Source organism: Carassius auratus, unplaced genomic scaffold (assembly GCF_003368295.1).
Source record: "Carassius auratus strain Wakin unplaced genomic scaffold, ASM336829v1 scaf_tig00005214, whole genome shotgun sequence".
Taxonomy (NCBI): Eukaryota; Metazoa; Chordata; class Actinopteri; order Cypriniformes; family Cyprinidae; genus Carassius; species Carassius auratus.
Window position 1 is genome coordinate 696,987 of NW_020523638.1, and position 25,894 is coordinate 722,880.

Consider the following 25,894-nt stretch of genomic DNA (forward strand, 5'->3'; position numbering starts at 1 on the left):
TCACAATAAAAATTATCTGGACACATTTGTGCTGATGTCCGTTTCCATTGACGCATTCAGTCTTTTTTGTTTTTCTCTCTCATTCTATTTTTTTGTAATTTAGTTATTTTTCACAATATAAAATGTTTACAAAGAATGGCAGATTACTACTAATACTTAATTAAATTAATAATAATTAAAAGGAAAAACTTTGAGGTGGCAGGAACCTTGAAGAAACATTTTAAAAAAAAAACATGCAGAATCTTTTGTGTAGAATAGAATATGAGTAAAAAGTAGTTATTTCGATTGAAATACCTTCAGTAATGTTTACACAGGGCTCCCAATTTAACACAAAAATGCCCTTTGACCCAAACTTGTGATTATTTTATGTTGCCTAACCAACTGAAAGCTTCAATTCTTTAATGTACAGTAAGGATGAAATCCCAGCACTGAATATAAATATTACATGACACAATCCTGTGTAATTCCAGCCTCTGCCTTTAGCATATATCTATATATGACAGTTGGTTTCTTGCCACACCTGTCAAGTCTTCTTCATTGAATGATCCTGTGTTTATACAGCTACTGCATAATGTTCTCATCACCTAGTAAAACTCATAAATGGATCTTAAATGGTTCTTTACAGTACCTTGACTCCATATATGGTTTTTAGAGTTGGCTCTTTGCAATAAACTTTACAATAAAACTGTTCTGCTCTGTATTATTCTTTCTTTCTTTCTTTCTACCACCCCCACTCTTCAAGTCTGTTTTTACACTCCTCCGTAGATCCTCGTGTTTCTTTCCCCCTCCCCTTCTCCTCACACCCCTGTCTCTCTCTCTCACACACATTCTCTCTCTCCCTCTCCAGCACTCCCTCTCACTTCTCTCCTCAGAGAAGTACTGTCTGTGGAGAACCTCTTCTGTCTGCAGCAGTGAATAAGGTACCATGCCTGGACGGAGGGACCAGACGGCACTCTCAGTTCTCTGTCTGTCCCTGCTGGTGCGTGTCTGGACTGTAAACGGACTGACAGACCACAGCAGCTCAGAGATCAGCCACACAACCCCAGAACAACATGTGGAGGACAGAAGGGCAACAACTAAAGCAGGTATAACTGACAAAATAGCTGTTGTCTGTCATGTTCTTTTTAACCCTGTTGAAAAATGTACTTGCACCTGTGTTTGGAGGACCCACGTTTAGGAAGCCAACTTATTGAGGAAGAAAAATGCTGCTGAATGACTGTACAAATGAATATTTAGCTGACATGGTGTGATGAATGAAGAGGCTGAAATACTAGTGACAGACTTTCATCCTTGTGTTTCAAAAGAATGTCAAGGCTTCGTTATGCTTGCAACTCACATTCGTTCTGGCTATATTTTGGCATATTTTGGTTATTGATAATAACTTTTAATGATCCCTGAAAGCTTCAATAATATCTGTCTACTGGGGTTTAATTAGGTAAAAGAGGTCATTGGGACCCCTTATGTAAAAAAAACCTGTGAAATCAGTCTCAAGAGACCATAAGGGTTACCAAGGATGAATTTTCTGTGATTTGGAACAAAATCACTTATAACTTTAAGATACAGTTTTCCAGTAGCACACGGTATTAATGTTGACAGGTTATATTTTCCACATAGTTTACGGCACGTTTTAAGTGCTACTTTAACAAAGACAGAGATTCTTCTAGAAGGACACCAGATTTTTGCAGTTACATGTGCAAAGCTCTCGTTGACAATGGCAGATGCATACTCAACACTTGCACCTGTGCTTGGAGAAGCCAAGTCTAAGAAACCAACTCACTGAGGAAGAAAACCACTGCAGACCGCCAGTACAAATGAATATGTAGCTGACATGATGTGACGAATGGAGAAGCTGAAAAAACCTGTACTGTAGAAATTGGAAGAACGTCATAGCTTCATTACACTTGCAACTTGGATTAAGGAGTTAATTTAAGAGTAAATAGCAGCGCTGTGGCTGAGGTTTGGAAAATATGGTTAATGGCTGGCTTTTGGTATTCAGTAACACAGCATTTCCATTTAATGAAGGGAAGCAGACTCACTCTGACAAACTGGAAAGATCAGTAAAATACAAAAAGTGTTGAGAAAAACAGAGGAACCATCCCAATATCCCACCCTGTGGAACCCAATAGGAATGTATTCATTGACTATACATATCTTGCCCAACCCTGCTCCTGGCGATCAACTGTCCTGCAAAGTTTAGCTCCAATCCTAATCAAACACACCTGAAGCAACTAATTAAGGTCTTCAGGCTCACTTAAAAATTAAAGGCAGGTGTGTTTGATTAGGGTTGGAGCCAAACTTTGCAGGACAGTCGATCGCCAGGAGCAAGGTTGGGCACCCTGTCTTAGACAGAAATATCTATAATGTTATTGGTCACTCCCTAAGTAGTGAGCAGCATTTCACAAGATAGTCATAAAGGTTTCTGCCTTAGTGGGAGAGTAGAGTCTTTTGGTTGCCTTTTAGGACTTAAAGGGGTCTTATGATGTTGCTGAAAAAAACATTATTTTGTGTATTTGGTATAATGAAATGTGTTTATGTGGTAGAAAAAAAAAATCTTTATTTTCCACATACTGTTTCTCCTCTCTGCCCCGCCTTTCTGAAACGCATCGTTCTGAAAAGTGAGATGTGCTCTGATTGGCCAACTATCCAGTGCATTGTGATTGGCTGAATGCCAAAAGTGTGACAAAAATGTTACGCCCCTAATCATACTGTGATGCTGAACACCAGCACAACAAGAGTCAAGACAAAACCAATAAAACCCATTACAAATGAGCCATTTGTTGCATCCAGTGGAAACATATTTATGAATTATAATGACTCATACTGTGTTTTAATGCGTTGCGTTGCATTGCGCCACGCCGCACAAACATAAAACCATGTCTGTATTTGTTATTGGAGAAACAACAAACAACAAGCCCTACTCTACACCAGACATTCTCAATTCCAGTCCTCACGTCCCCCAGCTCTGCATATTTTGCATGTCTCTCTTTGTTAACACACCTAATTCAGATAATCCGTTCATTAGAAGTGAGCTCCGTGCATGAACTGTGTTCTGACTGACATGGTCCCTGCAAAGTGTTCATTGCTTCCTACTCCCTGAGCAGAGGAAATCTGTTGAAGCTTACTTCTCCTGTTTTGAAGCCCCCGTCACCATTTCAAGCCAGTGTTGACTGGCAGATAAGTAAACTTTTGCCAGATTACTCCTGAGGACTGGCTTTGTGGACTATCTCTGTGGAGGAAATGACTTCACAGCAACTGGCAAGAATGTTGCTTAAAACTTTCCCAGTATGGATGAAACTGCCCTTTGGAGACATGACAGGATTAGTTTCAAGAGCCAGAGCGTCTGTGTCAACATATGAGGATATGAACTCTAAATGGGACCGTCTATGAGCTTCAATTAAATATGAGTCGACCGTGTGAAAAAATGTGGAAATGAAGAGCCAAAAATAATTGATTATGTTTCTCTAGATCTTCTCCAAGTGAAGATAATCCCACTCAATGCAAAGACTCATGTTGGACAAAACGGACTATTTTTATGCAAAGGTGAGAAGCCAGTTTAACCGTAAAATAATAGTTCTGTTATCATTTACTCAACTTCATGTTGTTCCAAACCCATATGACTTTCTTCAATTGACAACAAAAGGTGAATTTTTGTAGAAGATCCTGTTTACTCTTTACAAAATATGAAGGAGATTGGATTGGAACTAGCCAATAAAGCTCTGAATTGGACAACAAAAGTCAAATATGTTACAATGCCACATTTGAGACTACATTTCATTGACATTAATGGCACCATACAGTATTTTAGTTGAGTGCATGAGGGACATTTTAACTGAATGAAAATATATGTTTCAGTCTGTTCTTCATGCAAAGCTGTCAAATGGCTTGGAATATAGTGCAAAAGTATTTAGAAAAGAATGGAAAATTCATCCAAAAACTATTGTGTTTCCATTGAAGAAAGAAAGTCATAGGAGTTTGGAATGGCATGAGATTGAACAATACTACTAAACAATATATATATATATATATATATATATATATATATATATATATATATATATATATATATATATATATTTGGCAGTGGTTTGATATGTGCTTGTTGTTGAACTAGCTCAGATGCTAATTCAGTTCAATACTTTTCTCTATTCTTTCTTAGTTGATGGGGGTGCAGAAGAGATCACATGGTTTTCTCCTGATGGTGAGAAGATTCTAACAAAACATGACAATCTCATTGTGCGGAGTCGTGGAAAGTCCTCGTCCACTCTTATTGTTCTCAATGCCAATTTAAACAATGCTGGGATATACAAATGTGTGGCCAGAAACTGGGCCACAGAATCACAAGCTACGGCCAAGCTGAACATCTTTTGTAAGTATTTACATTAATATTATCATCATAAATATTATGATAAGAAATTAAGTTCAGTCTGCATTTTTATGATCCATTTAACATTCTGGATTCAGTTTGTTTTTGTCAGCAACTATTAAAATACTGAACCATGGACTTTGCTATTGCATGTATTCATTTAGCTGACGTTTAGCTAACTTGATGTGCAGTGCACTTGTGTGTGTGCGGGATTCAGGAGAATAAAATGATTCATGGGACTCCAGTAAAATAGAAATATCAAAAAAATAAAATATCTAAAACAAATAAATATGTTATTCGTCTATTGCACAAAAGCAACATGAACTAATATAAAATATAAATGATTAGCAGGTGCAAGTGTATGCAGAGTTTCTATTTAGGCTGTATCACGTGTTCGCCAATGCTGAACCTTGCATGCTCACGAATCCTCTCATTATAAACACACGAATTGTAGACATTATGAAATATTAATTATGCATATATTTATTGTGTTATAACAGAGAATTGTGAGAATGCGATGAACTGAGTTGTAATTTAAAGATTTTAAATGCAGTGCTCTTTGCTTGCATTCTGCCAAACCATGCACGCAGCAGCTGCTTGCTTTAGTTAAAAATAGCTGTGTTCTGTGAATGTTGATGCTTTAATAACAAATATTTATCAGGAGCGTGTATGATTGGATTTCATAAATTTAGTAGAGAAAAAAAGTAATGTACCATAACTAATTACAAATTACTTTCGAAATAAAGTAATCAGAACAATAACGTGATTACTTTTAAAAGGAGTACTCAGTAATCAGTCATTTGATTATATTTTCAGAGTAATTTACCCAACACTGTTCAACGACTCTTTCTCAAAACCTTCCCTTCAGTGTCAGCTTACATGATATGAGCAAATCTGAACACACAAAATCAATCTCTAACAATGATGGAATGATGGATGTTCAAATATTCTGGACCTTTATGTATTGTTTATAATTATAATTAAAAAAGTATAATCTAACTGTATAGAGTTATAGAGTAAGTCATTGTAATATTTCTTGTATTATTTCGATTTTTTTTGTTTTTCTCATTTCAAAACCTGGAGCAGAAGTTACTCGATGGGCCGTTTGAATGATGCTTGAATTAGTGAGTCGTCCAGAACAATGTGTTGGAAGTTTGGAGGGAATTATTAAAGTGTAGCCAGACATCCTGGTAGACACAGATACATTCCTTTCTCTTTGTACGTTCCTGTTACAAGCGTCCAAAAAGCGTGGGTTGACTGAGGGAGCCAGTGTTGCTGTGGAAAAAACTAGGCTTTTAAGCAATAGCCAGAATTGGTTTCTTGGTATGGTTTCCCGAAACTTCTTGCAGTTGATGAAGCAGCTCGTATTAATTAAGCCTTTCAAGATTTTGGTCATGACAGATTCAAACAAAACAGACATGACAGGCTGTATTTTTAATAAAAAAAAAATTTTTTAGCTGTGAAATGTCTTCAATCTTTAAAATCTATTAAAAAAGGGTTTTCTTCAATGATGTCTTCTTAAGATTATTCACATTCTTTTAGGAACTGTTCTTTAGAGGTTAATGTTTAAATCGACAAGCGGTAAGGCGTAAAAACATGTGAGAAAGATACGTTTTCGTGACGATGCACAGCAGTGGTCCGTCTACTGTCCTGAGCATCTTTTTAGGCTGGCCTCAGCCAATCGGTTATATAAAATATCAAGGTTAAAGTCATCATAGCTCGCCTAGACCCAGCTCTCAACCCAACTTTGAGAATAGATTAACAACAATAGTTCTTTCTGGTCCTTGAATCTGATTGGCTTTTCTGAGAGCCTTTTGCAGGAGTGAGATATTCAAGTGATATCGTAACTTCAACTTTCAACTCCATTTGCGGTATTGCTCACAGCGAGTGTCAACTCTACTATGATTTACGCCCTGGAGTTTACATCTCAGAAAAATGTTGAAGCTAATTTTTACATTCTTGCCTAAAAAAAACTCTTAAATGTGTCGTATGACGTTGCTAAAAAGAACATTAGGTTGTGTATTTGGTGTAATGCAATGTGTTTTATGCGGTTTAAGGTTCAAAAAACATTATTTTCCACATCAATTAAATTTTTACAAAGCTCATTGTTCTGAAAAGCAAGGTGTACGCTGATTGGCCAGTGTGTTGTGATTGGCTGAATACCTCAAGCATGTGATGGAAAAGTTACGCCCCTAATCATACTGTGATGCCGTCTCTTGGCACGACAAAACCAATAAAACCCATTACAAACAAGGCATTTGTTGCATCCAGTGGGGGACATAATCACTGATTATAAAGACTTACGCTGTCATTTTACGCTGATTTTCTCTGTGTTATTTAAGCATGGAGAATGCGTCGAGAAACTGAGAGGGAGGGAAGAGGAAAACGACAGAAAGAGCCCAAGCCCACCAAGAAGCCCAAAGCTCCCAAGCCCACCAAGAAGCCCAAAGCTCCCAAGCCCACCAAGAAACCCAAGGGCGAGAAGAAGAACAAAGGAGAGAAGGGTGGGAAGAAAGGCAAGAAGAACAGGGAGGAGACCACCACGATCACCACCACCACCACCACTGAGGCTCCCACAACCTCTGTGACCTTTGTGTATGACGAGGAGTTTTATGAACCTGAACCAGACCAGTATTGGGATGGAGGTTAGAAAAGCCCTTCTCATTAAAAAACTCAGTGTTTTAGATCTGTGTATTTTTGGTGCAGGTTGGAGCAGAACATTGACCGCCTTGGTTCTCTATGAGTGATTTCCCCACTTGTTTTCTCCATGGGGATTTCAAAACATTCTTCATAAAAATTACCAGACATAACCAAACCAACCAGCTCAGAGATGAATCATAGCATTGCACAGTCTGATTTGAAGCAAAACCGTATATATCAAATGGCATTGTTTTACAAATTATTTAACTCATCAAATGAAGCATTATGAAACATATACATATTAAAAAAATTTATATACTGTAGGTATTCACAATTTATGTTTGTATGTTAAAAGCAGCTTCTCTGATTGGTGGATCGCTCTTCAGGAATTATGGGTAGTGTAGTTCTTCACCTGGAATTCAGCTATTCATCCATTGAAAAAGAAAAAGAAAATGAAGCGACTTGTAGCTTCTGCTGAAGCATTTTTAAACAACCTTGTAGAACATGCCACGTCTAGAATAAGACGAACTGGAAGAATCGACTTGCACTTACAAAGACTGTTTGGTATCCACAGAATTTCCTACAGAGTCACCAACAGCGGCAAAGCCTTCTCCGATTGAGAAAACCACAGGATTTCCAACAGACTTTCCTCCTGACACGGACGAGTATTCCCCACCTTATCCTGACTCATGTAAGCAGAACATCACTCATGTCTGTGTACACAAATACCACTTTCGTTCATCATGTTTAACATTTCCTTTAATTTACTGTCAGACGATGATTACTGGAAGGTGGATGAACCCGCACCTACAACCTCTGTGATCGCTGGCCGTCCACCTGATGATGAGGATGATTACTGGGATGCCAGATGTGAGTCTTCCAGTAATTAAAGTTGGTTACAAACGGTCAAAAAAGACTGATTCTTCAGCTAATAAACCTTTTTTGGCAACAGATGAGCAGGCAGAAAACATGCCTTTTCCTGATGGTAAAGAGATCAGCTCTACTGACTGGCATTACACTACCACAGGTAAACTGATCATTCCTTCCAAAAACTGTGATAATAAATTATGATTTATTAAATGTTCTTGTGTTACTACTTTGTTTTTACTATTACTGCAGACTGCTACTTTGTTTTAAAATTACATTTTTTAAATAATGTAATTGTGACTATACTCTAAAACATGTTTAAAACAGACAAAAAAGTAGGTTTAACAGTCAGTTGGGTTAGTAGGTCTCATAGTTGTTTTACTGTTATATTTTACATTACAGAAGAGTGGATTTCAGCACCCTATAAATTTGTGTGTGAATCAAATAAAACTTTTTATACCACAGTATACACCCATCTCATGAAACATCTTGTTTTCACACTATTTAAAATCCACAATGTCTAGTGTGGTTCTTACAAAAGACAGCAGTTCAGCAGCGACAGACATTTAGCAAACATTAAAGTTTTTTTAAGTCTACTGTACTGTCAGTAAAACTCCCAAATTTAACCTGCATTTATTTTATTTTCTGTCACAGAGGAGCCCACCGTCCCTCCATTTGAAAACAACTGGTATGAAGAATATGAATATGGACATGGTACAAACCGCTTTGGTACTCTATTTTGAAAAGAAAACCGAGGTGTTGGCCTCGCTCTCGTCTTAATAAGAGTACAGACAGTGTGACCTGCCATTTCTGCACTCAAATAAACACTTTCAGAGACGCAGAGGTGCTGCTTGATGTCAAGCTGAACATTTTAAGTCATGTTGACATTAGATACAAATTATAAATGGAAATATTTTCCTATTGTCTGTAGTATATCTCCTCCCCAACTGAATCTTAGTCCAAATAAGAAGAAGAAGAAAAAAACAGTAACACATTACAGTATGCTTGTTAATATTAGTCATTGATAAATACTAATAATGCATTTACTGATCTTAGTTAATATTAATTTGAATGTTTACTAATGCATTATTAAAATCAAAAGTTGTATTTGTTAGTATTATTTAATGGATTTGAGCTAATATGAACTAACGATGAATAGTTGTACTATTAACTAAAAAAGATAAAAGAAATACAGTCATGGCCAAAAATATCAGCACCCTTGGTAAATATGATCAAAAAAGCTGTGAAAATGTATCTGCATTGTTAATCCTTTTGATCTTTTATTTAAAAAAAAAATACAAAAAAAACTTCTAACCTTTCATTGGATAATAAGAAATGAAAATGGGGGGAAATATCATTATGAAATAAATGTTTTTCTTTAATACACATTGGCCACAATTAACGGCACCGATTTATTCAATGCTTTTTGAAACCTCAGTTTGCCAGTTTAACAGCTCTGAGATTTCTGCTATAATGCCTGATGAGGTTAGAGAACGCCTCACAAGAGATCAGAGACCATTCCTTCATCCAGTATCACTCCAGACCCTTCAGATTCCCAGCTTCTCCTCTTCAGTTCACTCCTCTCATTTTCTATAGGGTTCAACTCAGAGGACTGGAATGGCTATAGCAGAAACTTGGTTTTGAGCTCAGTGACCCATTTCTGTGTTGTTTTTGAGGTTTGTGTTTGTATTATTGTACGGTTGGAAGATCCAAACATGGCCCATTACAAAATTTCCAACAGAGTCAGTCACTTTTTTTATTATTTTATCTGTTGGTATATAATAGAATCCATGATGCCATGTGTCTAAACAAGATGTCCAGGACCTCCAGCAGAAATATAGTCCCACAACATCAAAAATACAGCTGTATATTTCATTGTTCACATGGGGTACTTTTTATCCTTGTGTTCACCAAATCCATCTGGAGTGTTTGCTTCTAAAAAGCTCATTTTTGTGTTTCATCTGACCATAGAAGCCAGTCCCATTTGAAGTTCCAGTCGTGTCTGATAACTGAATATGAATTGGGATTGTTTTTGGATGAGCTAGGAGAATTTTTCTTGAAACCCTCCCAAACAACACATGGTGATGTAAGTGCTGTTTGACAATTTTTTAAGGTTTTCTGACCCCGAGACTCAATAAACTGTTCTCCAGCTGTGATCCTTGAAGAGTCTTTGGCCACTCAGACTCTCCTCCTCACCGTGCATTAGGACGATATAGATACACGTCCTCTTCCAGGCAGTTTCGTAATATTTTATGTTGATTGGAAGCCCTTAGTTATTGTCCTGATGGTGGAAATGGGAATTTTCACTGTTCTGGCTCTTTTCTTAAAGCCACTTCACTAATTCACTAATTTGTGAAGCTCAATCATCTTTTGCTGCACGTCAGAAATATATTCTTAGTTTTTTCTCATTGTGATGGATGATTAAGGGATTTTTGGCTTTGTTTTCCCTCCTATTTATATTTCTTTTATCCATGGCTGGATAATTTCATGTTCATAATCACCCTGGAGTGCTCAAAATTGTGAATATGAATAGTAATATACTTCAGAGATATTTTACTCATAAGAATTTTGAGGGGTGCCAATAATTGTGTCCAACATATATTTAAGAAAAACATTTATTTCATAACTATATTTCCCCCCATTTTAAATTCTTATTATCCAATAAAAGGTAAGCTTTTTGTGATTATTATTATTTATTTATTTTTAAATAAAAGATCAAAAGGATTAACAATGCAGATTAATTTTCAAAGCCTTATTTGGTCATATTTACTAAGGGTGCCAATATTTTTGGCCATGACTGTATTGTAACTAATGTATTGCTCATTCTTAGTTAATATTAGCTGATGAATTAACTAATGTTAACTTATACCTTACTGTAAAAATAATATGCATGTATAAAAACGCCTTTTTGCCCATGTTATCAAGTTTTAAGAGGTAAGATGATATTTGGTGCATGGAGCACTTATCTTGTATTAATAAATAAAAAAATTGTAACAAATCTATTTCCTGGAGTAAAACCAAAAAATGTCACCGGTTTCTGATTATGCAGGCAGAGCCTGTTTTTATTAGGCTATAAAATGGAAATCTGGCAAACCACTAAGGGACAAGTGTGTCAGGAACCATTTTGATTTGATCATCTGATTCAGTTTTAATCTAATCCACTTCAGTTGCAAACAAGACTTGCAGTTCATATTGCCTCAGATATTTTGAATTTAGTATTTTGTTTGTCCTCTTTTGCTTTAATGAATAAAATATGTATGTTTTGTTTCCAAAACAAAAACTTACTTATCTGATTAGTGACCTAAAAGCTCGGAATATTGATTATTTCTTATGCATTGTAATATGTAACTTTGTTTAAATTTTTTTTGTTCTAATTCAGTTGTCTCAGACTTGTGAAACCTGCTGTACTTAGTGTGTGACACTGAACTGTTATTTAATGCGTTCAGTTATACACTTGGTTTCTCTTTTGTCAACAGAAAAGAAACTGGAAGAGGGGAGGGAAAGAGAGAGAAAAGAGCAAGAGGAAAAAGGTACATTGTTTTTATCTTCATATATTGAAATTTGTCAGTTAATATAATGAGTGTACTTTCTTTTGTTTTTTATATCAATTCATTCCTTTTGTTTGGTATGTCTTGAGCTGAACTGAAAAAATACCTTACTGATGAAAAACATTAATGCGCATTGCCAACAGTGCTCAACAGGACTCTCTGTAATACAAATTATTTAAATAACACTGTTAGTTTGAACCTCTGTTTTGTCTTCCAGCTGCCCCACAATCTGTTACACTTGATTATAGACTTTTTGTTCCCATGAGCTCTGTTTTCAGTTTTGGTTCCTGACAGACTGAACAATATCCTTTCCTCTGGCCTAAGGCAGTGGAGCAGGAATTAGGACAATTTTGATATGAAGGATATTAAAGAACAGGACGTATCAACCAAAATTAGAAAGCGAGCTGAGAAAGAAATTGAGAAAGTTCCAGGTGATACTGTGAATAATTCAAAGTTTGTTTGTTTTTTAAACATGGTTTTTCTAAAAAATGATGGATAATTCAGTAAACCAAAGTTGCTTCATTTTAGCACAGTACATGTTCAAGCTTAAAAAACATTACTAATAATTTTTACATTTTTATTCTTACATTTACTAAAAGTAAATACTAATTTTACAGCAAAAAGACATGTGAACCATGACCTGAAGTCTGACAGTTTTAGAATTACACTAAAAGGGCTTGCTACAAAAAGCAAAAACTGATGCTAACTTGCTTAAAGGACATTATCTTTGATTTGCGAATATACTTATGGTCAAGATGTTACAATGACTGGTCTCTGAGTATTTCAAGAACAATTATCTTCAGATTTACAGGGCACAGATCTATATTACATCCTCCCTGGATTGTAAAGATCAATGGAAATGGAGCTCCAGGACTTTCCAGAGGATTGTGAACAGTATAACATTTACCAAAGCATTGCAAGAATCTACTGTACGATCAAGATATTTGGTGTCAAATTCATATGTTTCTATGATATATATGTGGAGTGTTGTTCTGGTGCTCTTCAATGTAAAAAATGCAAGTCAGTGGCTGCCCGTCTTTGAGGAAAAAAAAAAAACCATATCAAAGAACACAAAATTAATACACATGGCTCCTGGCGATAAATTAAGGTCTTATGAAGCGAAATGATCCGTCTGTGCAAGAAACTGAGCCTTATTTACAACATTATTACCAGTAATACAGAGACAAACAGTCTACTGTACAGTGATGTCCTGTTCACGAATGAATCATTTCATTTGAACTGGTTCTTTTTAGTGAATGAACCAGTTCACCAAATTAGACTGAATCATCTGAAACAGTTTGTGGTTTGAACTCAAATCTACAAGTTACTCAGTCAGAACTGACTTTCATTCAGGCCTGACAATCACGCTGACTAGAAACAAGACAAAATACTGCATATATGGTACTATGATGCTGGTTTTTGCCAACTCATTCTAGTTTATTTTTGGGTGAACTATTCCTTTAATTACAAGGAAGTTAAGAGATTAATCCTGATATTTCATGCTAATGAATCCATAGTATCAGTGGTGAACTTTGTGTTTTCTCAAATAATATGTCTCCTCAGAAAGAGAAGAGAGGAGGCATGAGGAAGAGGAGGAGAGGGAGAGGGAACCCAGGATTGACAGACCTCCACCACGTGTTTACAGAGAGCCTAAAAGTGAGTGATGGGGGCTCGGTTTAGGCATGCAGAAAGACGGGATCCATCACTTAATAGATAACATAGAGCAATAAATACACTCAGGGCAAAATGACTGTGAAATTCTTTTATGAAACACTAACATGCAACAAACTTATATAAGAGCACTCAAGTGATGTAATACTGAAGCTCTCCAAGCTCAGTAGATCTTACCAAACAAATATGTTCCTTAAAGCAAACCTGTCTTAGATTAATACTAACATAATTAATGCTAACAAACGTAACTGAAATAGTGATATCTTGATGAAGCCTTCATTAGGTTCAAGTGAATATGAGACCTTTTTTGAGAACATTTTGTAAGACTTTAGCTGTTTTTAAGTCATTACAGATGCCAAAACCTGCTCCAATTCAACAGCTGGCTCTTTTCAATGGAAATTCCAAATGTCTTCCTTGCTCATGAAATGCATGCATGGATATAGTCCTTAATGCTTCAGGAAAATTACTCTGTGTAAAAGTGGCTGAACAAATTGTTTTGAAGTTAAAAGTTAAGTTAAATATAAGTTGTATGATACAAGTTAAATATACTGTATGTTAAGTTCCATTATAGTTGTTGTTTCTTGATGACACAAGAATTTGTGCACAGTCTGTCTATATTGTTTCAATTTACCTTGCTAGTTAAAACTAATATAAATTTACAGGTGCATAATAATAATAATAGAATGTTGTGGTAAAGTTAATTTATTTCAGAAGTTCGACTCACATTGTGAAACTCGTGTTTTAAATAAATTCAGTAGTTTTAGAAGTCTTTGGTTCTTTTAATTGTGATGATTTTGGCTCACATTTAACAAAAACCCTCCAATTCAATCAAATCCCACCAATCTCAACAAATTAGAATACTTCATAAGTCCAATAATAATAATTAAAAAAAACATTTTTAGTGAACTGTTGGTCTTCTGGAAAAGTATGTTCATTTAGAGTACATGTATTCAATACTTGGTAGGGGCTGCTTTTGCTTTAATTACTGCTTCAATTCAGTGTGGCATGGAGGTGATCAGTTTGTGGCACTGCTGAGGTGGTCTGGAAGCCCAGGTTTCTTTGACAGTGGCCTTCAGCTCATCTGCATTGTTTGGTCTCTTGTTTCTTATTTTGCTCTTGGCAGTAGCCCATAGATTCTCTCTAGGGTTCAGGTCTGGTGAGTTTGCTGGCCAGTCAAGCACACCAACACCATGGTCATTTAACCAACTTTTGGTGCTTTTGGCAGTGTGGAAAATGAAATCAGCATCTTCAAAAAGCTGGTCAGGAGAAGGAAGCATGAAGTGCTCCAAAATTTCTTGGTAAACAGGGTGAAGTTACTTTGGTTTAAAAAAAAAAAGCCTCAGTCCATTCCTTGTGAAGTTCACTCAAATTCTTGAACTCCTCTTAAGGCTGCAGTTCTCTCGGTTGGTTGGGCATCTTTTTCTTCCACACTTTTTCCTTCCACTCAACTTTCTGTTACCATGCTTGGATACAGCACTCTGTGAACAGCCAGCTTCTTTGGCAATGAATGTTTGCGGCTTACCCTCCTTGTGAAGGGTGTCAATGATTGTCTTCTGGACAACTGTCAGATCAGCAATCTTCCCCATGATTGTGTAGCCCAGTGAACTGAGAGACCATTTTGAAGGCTAAGGAAACCTTTGCAGGTGTTTTGAGTTGATTATCTGATTGGTATGTCACCATATTGTAATTGGTTGAGAATTGGTGGGTTTTTGTTAAATGTTAGCCAAAATAATCACAATTAAAAGAACCAAAGACTTAAACTACTTAAGTCTGTGTGCATTGAATTTATTTAATACACAGATTTCACAATTTGATTTGAATTACTGAAACAAACTTTTCCATGAAATTCTAATTTATTGAGATAGATCTGTATATGTACCTGCATACATTTACATATTACCATACATATTGGTGTCAGTTTTAAAATAAATAAAAATTTATAAAAAGTGCTACTATATTCAATTATAATTAAAGAATGAATGACTGACAACATCAATAAAAATATATAAATAAAAGGACATAAATGTAGTTAATGTGATGCCTTCAGAAAGTGTAGGACAGTGCTTAGTGTGAAAGCACAGATAAACTAATTTCACTCTGTACTTCAACATATTGTGTGAACATGTTGTCCATAATATTATTTTAAAAAAATCTCTGGTTTGTGATGTGTATTAGTTTGTCCTCCTCTGGGTATGGAGTCTCACCGCATAGAGAATGACCAGCTGCTGACTTCCTCTGTTTATCAACATCGCTACGGCTCACACAGAGCTCGTCTCAATATTCAGGTACAAACATATGCAGATAGTCACTCTGAAAATTCATTACTGGCAACTAAAAGTGATGTGGTGTTTAACTGGTTCATCTCACAGGCGTCTGGGGATGAAGATGATATGAATGGTGGGGCATGGTGTGCAAACCCTGAAGAGAAAGTCAACTGGATTGAACTGGATGCTCGCACACTAACAGAGTTCACTGGCGTTATCACTCAGGGTCGAGATGACCCCTTAGAGTAAGACAAACATTAGAAACCTTGAAGCCCTCGCACAGTATATATAAAGTCTACATCTATAGTCCTTGTAATTTTGTTTTGTTGTTTCAGGAGTGACTATGTGTCTTCTTACTATGTGGCATTTAGTAATGACAGCAGAGAGTGGACTGTCCTTCATGATGGATATGCTGAATGGGTAGGTTGCCAGATTGTCATAATTTTCTCTTCTTCTTTTGGTTGCTAAATCTTTCTGTGGGGCTTAAAAAGAGTTCACCCAAAAATGAAAATCTGTCATAACATAACTCAACCTTAAATTGTTCCAAAACTGCATGTTTCTTTCAGTTGAACACAAAAGAAGATATTTTGAAGAATGTACTGTAGGTAACCAGACAGTTGATGGTTCCCATCATATTTTTTACATATAAGGGAAAGTCAATGGGGTCTTTTAGCTGTTCGGTACTTTTTACGTTTTTGAATAAAACATCATTACTGGAGTACACTGTACAATAAAATGTTTTGTCCTTTCTCTCTACTTCAAAATGCCATTCAATGTGTTACTAGTTGTTTGTGACTCATTCTGAGTGAAAATTGTTTCTATGCATGTGTAACAATAGGCCAGGTTTAAAGTGCAGCACTTTTTAGTAACACATTGTAATTTCAACAATTCAGTTTCTTTTTTTTTTTCTTTTTGCTCTCAGTTATTCTTTGGTAACTCCGATAAAAACACCCCAGTGTTGTCTCAGTTTATGGAGCCGGTAGTGGCACGTTATATACGCATCTTGCCACAAAGCTGGAATGGCACCATGTGTATGAGGATGGAGGTTCTGGGATGCCCAGTACCAGGTGAGAGACTCAGGACCTGTTGTGGTCTTTATTTTTATTTGCTTGTTTGTGCATCGTGCAATGACAAAATATTTACTATTACTAATATGCCTTTCTGGACATTGTTTAAATACCTCTTCATTTATAGTTTAGGTATATTACTGAATATTTTGCATTTGCTCTTTTCTCAGATCCTCTAAACCAGTATCAGAGTCAGAATGAAGTGACACATCGAGATGACTTGGACTACACCCATCACAACTACCTCGACATGGAGAAGGTGAAGGGAGAGTGCCAATGCCCGGAGTCTTAAAAGTTCATGAATGGAAAAAAGATATAAGAAATACATTAGAGTTTACAGTTAAGAAAAGTGTGGGTGGCTGCCAGGGATTTCTAAGCCACAAGATTTGAGGTGTAACTGATATTTGTAGCACAAACCAGTTGGGATGAGTGAATAAAAAAAAAAAAAATGCTAAATGTGTGCTAATCGCTTCCAAATGTGACTTTTCTTTTTGACACAGCTCATGAAATCCATCTCTGATGAGTGTCCAAACATCACCAGATTCTACAGTTTGGGCAAGAGCTTTAAAGGTCTGGAAATTTATGCCATGGAGATTACTGATAATCCTGGGATGCATGAAACAGGTGAGGAACATCTGGAAGAATTTATTCACAGTATTATTATTCCAGTATGGTTACAGGTACTGAAACAAGCAATATAATTATGTTCATTATCCATTTCTTGAACATACCATCTTTCCTCAGGAGAGCCAGAGTTCAGGTACACAGCAGGTTATCATGGGAATGAGGCTTTGGGACGAGAGCTTCTTCTGATGCTTATGCAGTACCTGTGTAGAGAGTATAAAGATGGCAACCCTCGAGTTCGCCTCCTTGTTGATGAGACACGGATTCACCTGGTGCCATCTGTTAATCCTGATGGCCATATGAAAGCTTTTGAAAAGGTGCGTTATAATGTATACAGAGGTTAAAAGTGAAATATGTGATGCTACTAGGTGGCCAGAAGTTGCTTTCAAACTAATTTCCCAAAAATATTGGATATCTAATATTAGTATTTAGTAACATTAAGCTAATTCAGAAAGAGCTAAAGTTATTCACCAGTTGAGCTAATAAACAACTACATGTTTGGTAAAGAAGTAAGTCCTCACCAAATAGCTTATTACTGTACAGATAGCCCTGAATTTGACATGATGGACTGCTAAAATTAACAAAGCAATGTTTTAGAAGTGCCAGATTTATTTTTTTTAGGAATTCAACCATTATGGCTTATGGCAGGGATTCTAAAATCTGGCTCACGAGATCCACTGTCCTGCAGAGTTTAGCTGGAACCCTAATCAAACACACCCGAGCATGCTAGTCTTTGTCTTCAGGATCATTAGAAAATCAGAGGTAGGTGAGTTTTATCAGTGTTGGAGCTAAACTCTGCAGTGAATTAGCCCTCCAGGGCAAGATTTGAGGAACTCTGGCTTATAGTCTTGCATAAAATCATATAAATCACATTAAAACCGTTGCAGCTTCAGTAGTGTACTGTATTGTTCTAGCAATGCCAAGGTCATTGCTAGTTAAGTGATTTATCAACTGAACAGGTTTAACAGATCAATGTGGATAAAACCGTCTACCAAATGTACAAATAGAAATGGTGTTGTGACAATCTCATTGAAGTAATATACACGCTGTAACTTTGTTTCACAGGGCTCTGAGTTGGGCAGCTGGACATTAGGGCACTGGACTGAAGATGGTCATGACATATTCCAGAACTTTCCAGACTTAAATAACATTCTTTGGGATGCTGAGGATAAGGGCATGGTGCCAAAATTGACATCAAATCACCATGTACCCATCCCTGAGGGTATCCTTTCAAGCAATGGCTCAGTAAGTAAGGAAATAATGCTGTGTTATTTGCGTTTAATGAATGAACGCAGCACTCACACACTCTTATCTTGAACGCCTTGAACTAGGCTAATCAGATTATAGGACAGAAACCAACTGCTGTATAATATTCTTTATGTTCTACCCTTCAGGTTGCAATGGAGACTCTTGCCCTTATCTCCTGGATGGAGAGCCATCCATTTGTGCTTGGTGCCAACCTGCAGGGTGGCGAGAGACTGGTCACATACCCCTTCGACATGCGTCGGCTCACCAAGGAGTCTGAGGAGATGGAGAAAAAACGAAACCCTAGAGGAAACAGACATAAGCGACAGTATGATGAAGAGGAAGAAGAAGAACCCCACCCTTACCTTCACATTGGATACCATCAGGAGAGCTACAGTGGCCCTCATGAAAACCATGCATATCATCAAGAGAACTATGGGTACCATCAAGAAAGTTATGGGTATCACCATCAAAACCAAGGATATCATGATGAGAGCCAAGGATATCATGATGAGAGCCAAGGGTACCATGATGAAAACCAAAGGTACCATGATGAAAACCAAAGATACCATCAAGAGGGTCACTCTGAAGGATACCATGAGGGTTATCAAGAAGGATACTCTGAGGGACACAGGGAGCGATATGGAGAAGGTGAACCAGAAGAGGAGATCAGATCGATTGAAGACGAATCTTTGTTCCGCTGGTTAGCCATATCTTATGCCTCTACTCACCACACTATGTCTCAAACCTATAATGGAGGATGCCATACTGATGACCCAACAGGTGGAATGGGAATTGTCAACCGTGCTAAGTGGAAGCCCATCCCAGGAAGTGAGCATTAGGGATTTGTGTTGCACAATCAAATTATTGACCATTAAGTGGATAATTTAGAAGAGGAATGTCCAATCCTGCTCCTGTGGACCACCTTCCTGCTGAGATAAGCTTCCCCAGTCCTGCCTGGAAGTTTTATCTGGTTGGGTTAAGGATTTTTCTAATACCAGAAGTAAACAACAAACAGTGCTTATCTACACCACACCAAAATCTCATTCCGCCAGACAGACATGAATCTTTTCTGAATCAATTAAATGTTGGTGTTCTTGACACTGCGAGTCTGTGGACTGCAGTATACACTGTGAATATCTTAGTACTGTAGCTTAGCTTAAAGGTGTACTAAAATGAATAGCGTTTCTAAATGTCTGTTGATACTGTATTCTCCAACTGAAATGGAATAGAGGCTTGGAATCAGAAAAGGTATTATGACGAGGAAGATATACCATGAAAAATTGTTCAATCCAGAAGACTGAAATTAGCTTTCAGCTCAGGTTTAGGTTTATTTTATAAGGGTTGAAGCTACACTCTGCAGGAAGGTGGTCTTCCAAAAGCAGAATTGGACACCCTTGATCTAGAAGGATCAGTAAGATCAATTTGAATCTACACGGTCACCCTTAAGACTCATATTCATTTGAATACCTATTCCTGCCCCTTCTTCTCATGTAGGTATGAATGACTTCAGCTACCTTCACACTAACTGTTTTGAGCTGTCCATTTTCCTGGGCTGTGATAAGTTCCCTCATCAGAGTGAACTTTTAAGAGAGTGGGAGCACAACAAAGAGGCCCTGCTGACCTTCATGGCTCAGGTGAGCTAATGATATCAGTCGCAAGTGTTTAGAGACAGTAAATCCCTTGTAGGTAAGATTTTAAGAATCCTGCACCTTGTTGAACTTGAATCTGGACAAAAACAGACTCAGACTAAAGTCCATATCAAGTCCAAGACCTTATTTTCTATGACTATTCGAGTCAAAGTCATTGCCGAGTCCAAATGCTCCTAAAAATTAGGAATCGAGCTTGAGATTGACTTCAGTCCGTCTACAGCACTGCCCTGCGCAACCATACGTTAACCACATTCCTTTTACCAGGTGCATCGGGGCATTAAGGGAGTTGTGAGGGATAAGGAGGGCAATCCTATTTCCAATGCCACTGTGTCTGTGGAGGGAGTCAACCATGACATCAGGACAGGTGAGATTTTTTTTATTTCTGAAAATTGTCCTGTTTTTAGGGTACTGACAAATTTCAAAAACGACTTCTACTCTTAGGTGAATCTGGAGATTACTGGCGACTTCTAAATCCCGGTGAGTACCGTGTAACGGCCCGAGCAGAAGGCTATGCCCCCTTGTCCCGTCTATGTGTTGTAGGATTCGACCCAGGCGCTACCTTGTGCAACTTTGACCTCAACAAATCTAACTGGGACCGCATCAAACAGATCATGGCTCTCCACGGCAATAGACCCATCCGATTGCTGAGCAGTGGCAACAGGGGAAGTGGACAGCGCTACACATACAACGGTAACCAAATCCCAAATTCTAATGGTAATGGTGGGGACATGAGTAGGATTCGTCGATTACGGCTAATGAGAATCCGCCGCCTAAGGCAACAGAGACTTCTAGCCAGCAACACAACACCAACACCAACACCACCACCTACCACATCTACGACGACCACAGCTACCGTTCCGCCAACCACAGAGAGTATAACTCCCTGGTATGACTCTTGGCCTCTTGGGGAAATTTTTGAAGAGAACACAACCCCACCTGAAGAGACAGGTACACTGGACTACAACTACAATTACAAGATAGATGATTATTAATAGCAAACTACAGATCAACGTTTTGCTCCAGAGATTGATTGTTTTGGACTGGTATAGGTAATTGTTGCCATGCTTTTGTGCCTTGGTTTGTTTGGATCTGGAGGAGATGTGAGCAAAGAGGTGTCACATGGAGAATCAAAGAATTCTGGCAACACTAAATAAGCTTTGCACAGTAAATTACAGACTGCACAGTTAATTATAGAAGATTTTTATTCCAGAATATAAACTTTCAAATGGACCTTGATTATTAACACTCCTCTTTCTGGTTGCAAAGATGGTTGGAGGCATCACTCAAAGGTTTGCAAAGACTTAGGAGTAGTAAGAATAATCATGCAGTGTATTAATGGCTAAACATCTATACTATTCTACCAAAACATAACATAAAAACTTCTCATATGACCATCATACCCGCTGAGGGGAAATGAGAATGTTTTAATGCAAGAGACGTGGCTGTATTACCATTTCTACCTTTCTCTCACATAAACAGTCAGTGTTTGTTGAAGGCATGTGTACAAGGGAGATTTTCCTTCAAAGTCCCACCATGTTTAATGGTCTGTTCTAAAAGATGGTTTCTTTTCGGTAAATAAAGTCTTTTCATATTCATTCGGTTGTTGTTTTATTTATATAACAGTGTTAAGTACACATCAAGCCACCACCTTCACACTCTTGTTATATTTAACAGTACACATTAGGGGTGACTATTCATAGTGTAGTCCAGCCTTTGCTTGCATACTGATTCAAGTATTAAACATTTGGGTAGTGAATGGGTAGTGAATGTCGACTGAAGTTCACATGGGGAAGTCTTCCAGGATAAAGGGATCTTTAAAATATATATCTCTGTCCATGAAGGTGAGAAGGAGATCTGTATATGTTTCACAGACCTTGCTCTTCAGTGAAGTAATCACCACCTTTTTACCTTTTCATCAAAATGTTGTTTAAGGTATGTGAATCTAGAAAATAGTAGTTCAAGCAAAGAGACTCATTAAGGGAGTGAAAAACATACTCTGCAGTGGTCAATCTAGCCTTCATCCATTGGTTAGTGAAAAAAAGCCAGAGGGCATTCCACCTGACGGACACAGGTTTCACATCTTTGCTCAATGACAGCTATCTGGTTTGGGAGGGCTTCAGTAGTTTGGGGAGTTTGACATGGCAAAAGTCTTGAAACTCTCTGAGCTGTGCGGCACATTTTGCACCTTTTTTGAACTATCCATTAATGTCTCTGGCTGCTCGCATGCCTCACTCGCACAGGGTGGCACACACACCGCTGCACAGTGATGCCTGGCAGATCATTTCTAAGGTGGCTGGAGACAGAATTGTTTTTCCCATCATTGTTTTGCAGCCATTCGACCCAAACCCCACTATGTTTTTAATCGGTACATCTGGATCGGTGAATGACTTCATCTCGTTGTAAAGCTTTCTGCAGTGGCCCCTTCAGTGGCAAACTGTCTGAGGGTCTGAATACATCTGCACCAGTTTCCAGGAATGATTCTGATTTGTGCCCTCACAAAAACAAAAAACAATGAACAACGACAAAGGGTTTTCACATTCCCGATGTTTGTTGACTTGTCAATCAAAACACTTAATTTTTTCCTTTTCATGATTTCAGTTAGACTCTAAAAAGTAACGGTCGCCAATGACATGCTTGGTAATACTGTTGTCTTTATGTGACCAAGGCTCATGTGCTGAGCTGATTTTGAATCTTTAATAGGCCTTTATCTTATAAGACATCGACCAAATGGTCCAAGGTCTTCAATGCTTTGTTGTGCTATGGACCTTTGAGCTGAGGCTAGATTTTTCTTTTGTCTTTTTTTTTTTTTTTTTTTTGACTTTCCCGATTTTTTCCTGGGATTTGGTGTCATTGTCTGGAACAGGTCTTAGCCATCCTGCAAAACTGGGGTCCTTTTCCCACTCAGTTCTGATTGTTGTCGGTGCTTAGTTTTAGGCGGCTCCATATTGTAGACACTGCCTTCCTCTTTGTCTCTCTTCTGTCTTCACCTTCCTTTTCAGCACTCATTTTATATACTTTATTGCTAAACTATTGACCTCAGCTTGGAAACAACGGACCTAATCGCCACGGCAGCAATGTTACCTTGAGCTCGTAAGAGAGACATTCTCTACGATGATTTGCCAAGAAGACATAATGTGAGATAAGATGGAAGAGAAGACATAATGTGAGATAAGATGGAAGAGAAGACATAATGTGAGATAAGTGTTACATGCGTAACACCACTTTCACATTCTCCTCACAATCATGATGTTAGACGTAGGATCCACAGCTAGATCAATGGCTATAGAAGCCCTATAATTACAACAACCATCATTTGAAGTGTCACACAATTCTGAAATTATCATATATTATGGGATTATCAAAATTATCGTATACCTGGCAACACTGCGTGAAGCTCACACTGTAAGTCACTTGCAGGTCATAATACGTATAGTTAATTGCGTGTGTGTGTGTGTATGTATGTGTGTGCTTGTTTTGACTAAACTTGTGTGATCCAAATTACCTCACTTACATTTTGAAATACTTTGACAACCCACTAGTGAGGATATTTGACTGGTCTTAACTAGTTAAAAAAAGGCTTATAAATCATATATGTGTGTGTGTGTATATATAGTTACAGTTTAATGTCAGTCAGAAACAAAGTGAAACATCTAATGTTCAATAGATGTCCCTGCGGCCTCTAAATGGTAACAATCTTTTTACTTTTCTGATCAGACACACATTTATCAGCCACTAATTGCTGTCAGGTGCAGGTAGTGATGTTTGTCATGAGCATGTAAAAATACGCAAATTACTTTTTAATGGAATGTAATTAATTGTGTACATAGTGTACAGTACTGGATGCTTTGCATGTTAAATTTGCAGTTTGGATTCTTTCATTGTGAACTGATTAGCTGTGTTTACAGTTTATTAAATTGACACCATCGCTGCACCAAATATGCCACTTTCATACTATAAAGGTAAAAACAGTATGTGGAAAAATACTGTCCAATTTTATAGTATTAAAAAAAAACACAGTAGGTGAAAAGTACCTGGATGACCTATAACTGCGATTCTAAAGTTGCATCTGATGGACACTTTACTATCCCATGAGGCCACAGGAGAGGAGTGAATGTTAGTGATGTGACACGACTGATGCTGCAGGTCACATGACAGTAATATAACAGATGTATTCAGATGAATACATTTATACTACCAATATTCATAATGCACTGTAACATTATTAAACAATATTGTACGTCTAGACACAATGCAGTTTCAGGCGGAGCTCATATTTTTACTTTGGGAAACTACATTTCTTATTTTAGGTTGTTGTAAACCGTAATTAACAACAGTAGCGCAGATGTTTCTGTAGCGTCTTAATAGTGACGCACAAGGCACTTAACTAAGCTGTTGAAAAAATTAAGTATGGTCACTTTGACATTTGTTGGTTATGTTGACTCGTGTTTCCAAACATCCAGTTAGGACTGTCTTTATCCACTGTCTTTATCTAGTATGCCTAGTAAGACCTTGATGAGTTGTTTCAGATGTGTCTACCTGGGGTTGGAGCTGAATTCTGCAGGACGGTGGCCCTCCAGGAGCAGGATCGAACACCACTGGTTTAGAGGAATTAAAATGCTAGCCGTATTTAGGAGAGAACATCTGAGTTCAGAGTTAATTGTCTTCTGTTGACCAGCAGCTCACAAACCAGTCAAGACCAGACATGCTTTTTCAAAGATGTTATTAAAGAACACAGAAGCCTGTTTTATTTGAAAGTGTTAACTTTACTAAACTGCTCTTGCATCCTCTGAGTTTGTGTATGTTCAAGTGTGATCTGCAAACATGCAAATAATACCCTGATGTGGTGTGTATTATGCTACATGAGCAATGCTTATTTTTTTGTGAGAAAGTAGTATTAGTGTGTTTATAGCAAAATGATAGAGGCTGATATTGTGGATTTGACATGGTTTATCACAAAGTAAAACAAATGCCATTAAATATACCCAACACTAAATATGAGCACACCAGGTACAGTCAGACTGGGGATTTATACAGCACATCAGAACTGGCAGAACATGTGGAGAACACATCATGGCTATTGCATTTTTATTATTAGCCCTCAAATTTGAATTCCATTGATTGTCTCTGTGGAACCATCATGGATATTTTCCAGTCAGTGGGTTGAGATTGGGTTTTTTCAATCACTTTTCCCAATTTTCTAAACTCATAATCCATACACTTAACCTAGCACCCAGTGGGTTAGAGCAAATTGAGTAAACCATTAAAAAAATGCCCATCCTTGCAATTTCCCATTTTACAAAGTCAACATAAATCATTTATAATAAATGCTGAAAAGATTTTGTAACTTTACACAAAGTTATATGAATGGTAATCTTGTAGTTTGTTTAGGCTCTTACTAAATGTCTATGCAATGCAACAGGGGTGAAGTCAAAGTTATCACCACAATTTCCTTATATCTACTGAATCAAATGAATATAATTATTAAATCTACCCAACCAAGCTTAAAATGAAGAGGTGAATGTATCGGAGTTTGTGATGCAGAGATCACATTCATTCCCTCGCCAGCAAACTGAAGCCCATTTAGTATGATATAACACAGTTCATCTCATCAGACAGATCCTCCTCAAAGCGTCCGGTCGGTTGTCCTGCCCTCCCTCGACTTATAAGGTCAGTTGCAGCACTCTCCATTTCATCAATAGTCATGTGACAGGCATCTGCAATCTCCCGCTTTGCAAAGTCAACAAATTTGGGGTCTTTGGCATATTGACCCAATCCTTCAGAGATCAGGATCTAAATAAATACAAAACAGGAAGACGTTACCTTACGACCAACTGAAACCACTGACTACACACACTATTTGTCTGCTCAAACCAATTATTTGCACCAGTAATGATTTAGGAAATGGCATATCAAATAGAGTTTTTAAATGGAACCATTTATTAAACCCTAAATC

General features: G+C 37.5%; 2 protein-coding genes across 2 annotated transcripts in view; one reads left to right on the plus strand and one right to left on the minus strand.

Moving 5' to 3' along the window:
* Positions 1-847: 847 nt before the first annotated feature.
* LOC113070707 (inactive carboxypeptidase-like protein X2) lies at positions 848-21,536 on the plus strand. The gene is made up of 22 exons (XM_026244104.1): positions 848-1,085; positions 3,466-3,540; positions 4,157-4,366; positions 6,706-7,008; positions 7,578-7,694; positions 7,778-7,873; positions 7,956-8,030; positions 8,525-8,584; positions 11,347-11,400; positions 12,982-13,074; positions 15,265-15,374; positions 15,459-15,598; positions 15,689-15,773; positions 16,276-16,420; positions 16,591-16,679; positions 16,921-17,044; positions 17,165-17,361; positions 18,110-18,289; positions 18,439-19,120; positions 19,787-19,926; positions 20,206-20,305; positions 20,383-21,536. Exons 1-22 carry the CDS (start codon positions 926-928, stop codon positions 20,931-20,933), a joined length of 3,786 nt encoding a protein of 1,261 aa, XP_026099889.1. The 5' UTR covers positions 848-925; the 3' UTR covers positions 20,934-21,536.
* A 3,443-nt stretch (positions 21,537-24,979) lies between these two features.
* cacna1fa (calcium channel, voltage-dependent, L type, alpha 1F subunit a) overlaps positions 24,980-25,894 on the minus strand; it is a 34,029-nt gene continuing 33,114 nt past the window's right edge. Inside the window, exon 48 of the mRNA XM_026244103.1 lies at positions 24,980-25,731. Within this exon, the coding sequence (XP_026099888.1) occupies positions 25,522-25,731 (210 nt within the window). The 3' untranslated portion in view covers positions 24,980-25,521. The remainder of the gene's footprint in view (positions 25,732-25,894) is intronic.

Excerpts from the sequence above, each read along its gene's own strand:
- LOC113070707 (XM_026244104.1), top strand. The coding sequence starts at position 926 with ATGCCTGGACGGAGGGACCAGACGGCACTCTCAGTTCTCTGTCTGTCC. Across the intron at positions 7,695-7,777 it reads CCCACCTTATCCTGACTCAT|ACGATGATTACTGGAAGGTG; the intron begins GTAAGCAGAACA and ends ATTTACTGTCAG. Across the intron at positions 15,774-16,275 it reads ATGATGGATATGCTGAATGG|TTATTCTTTGGTAACTCCGA; the intron begins GTAGGTTGCCAG and ends TTTTGCTCTCAG.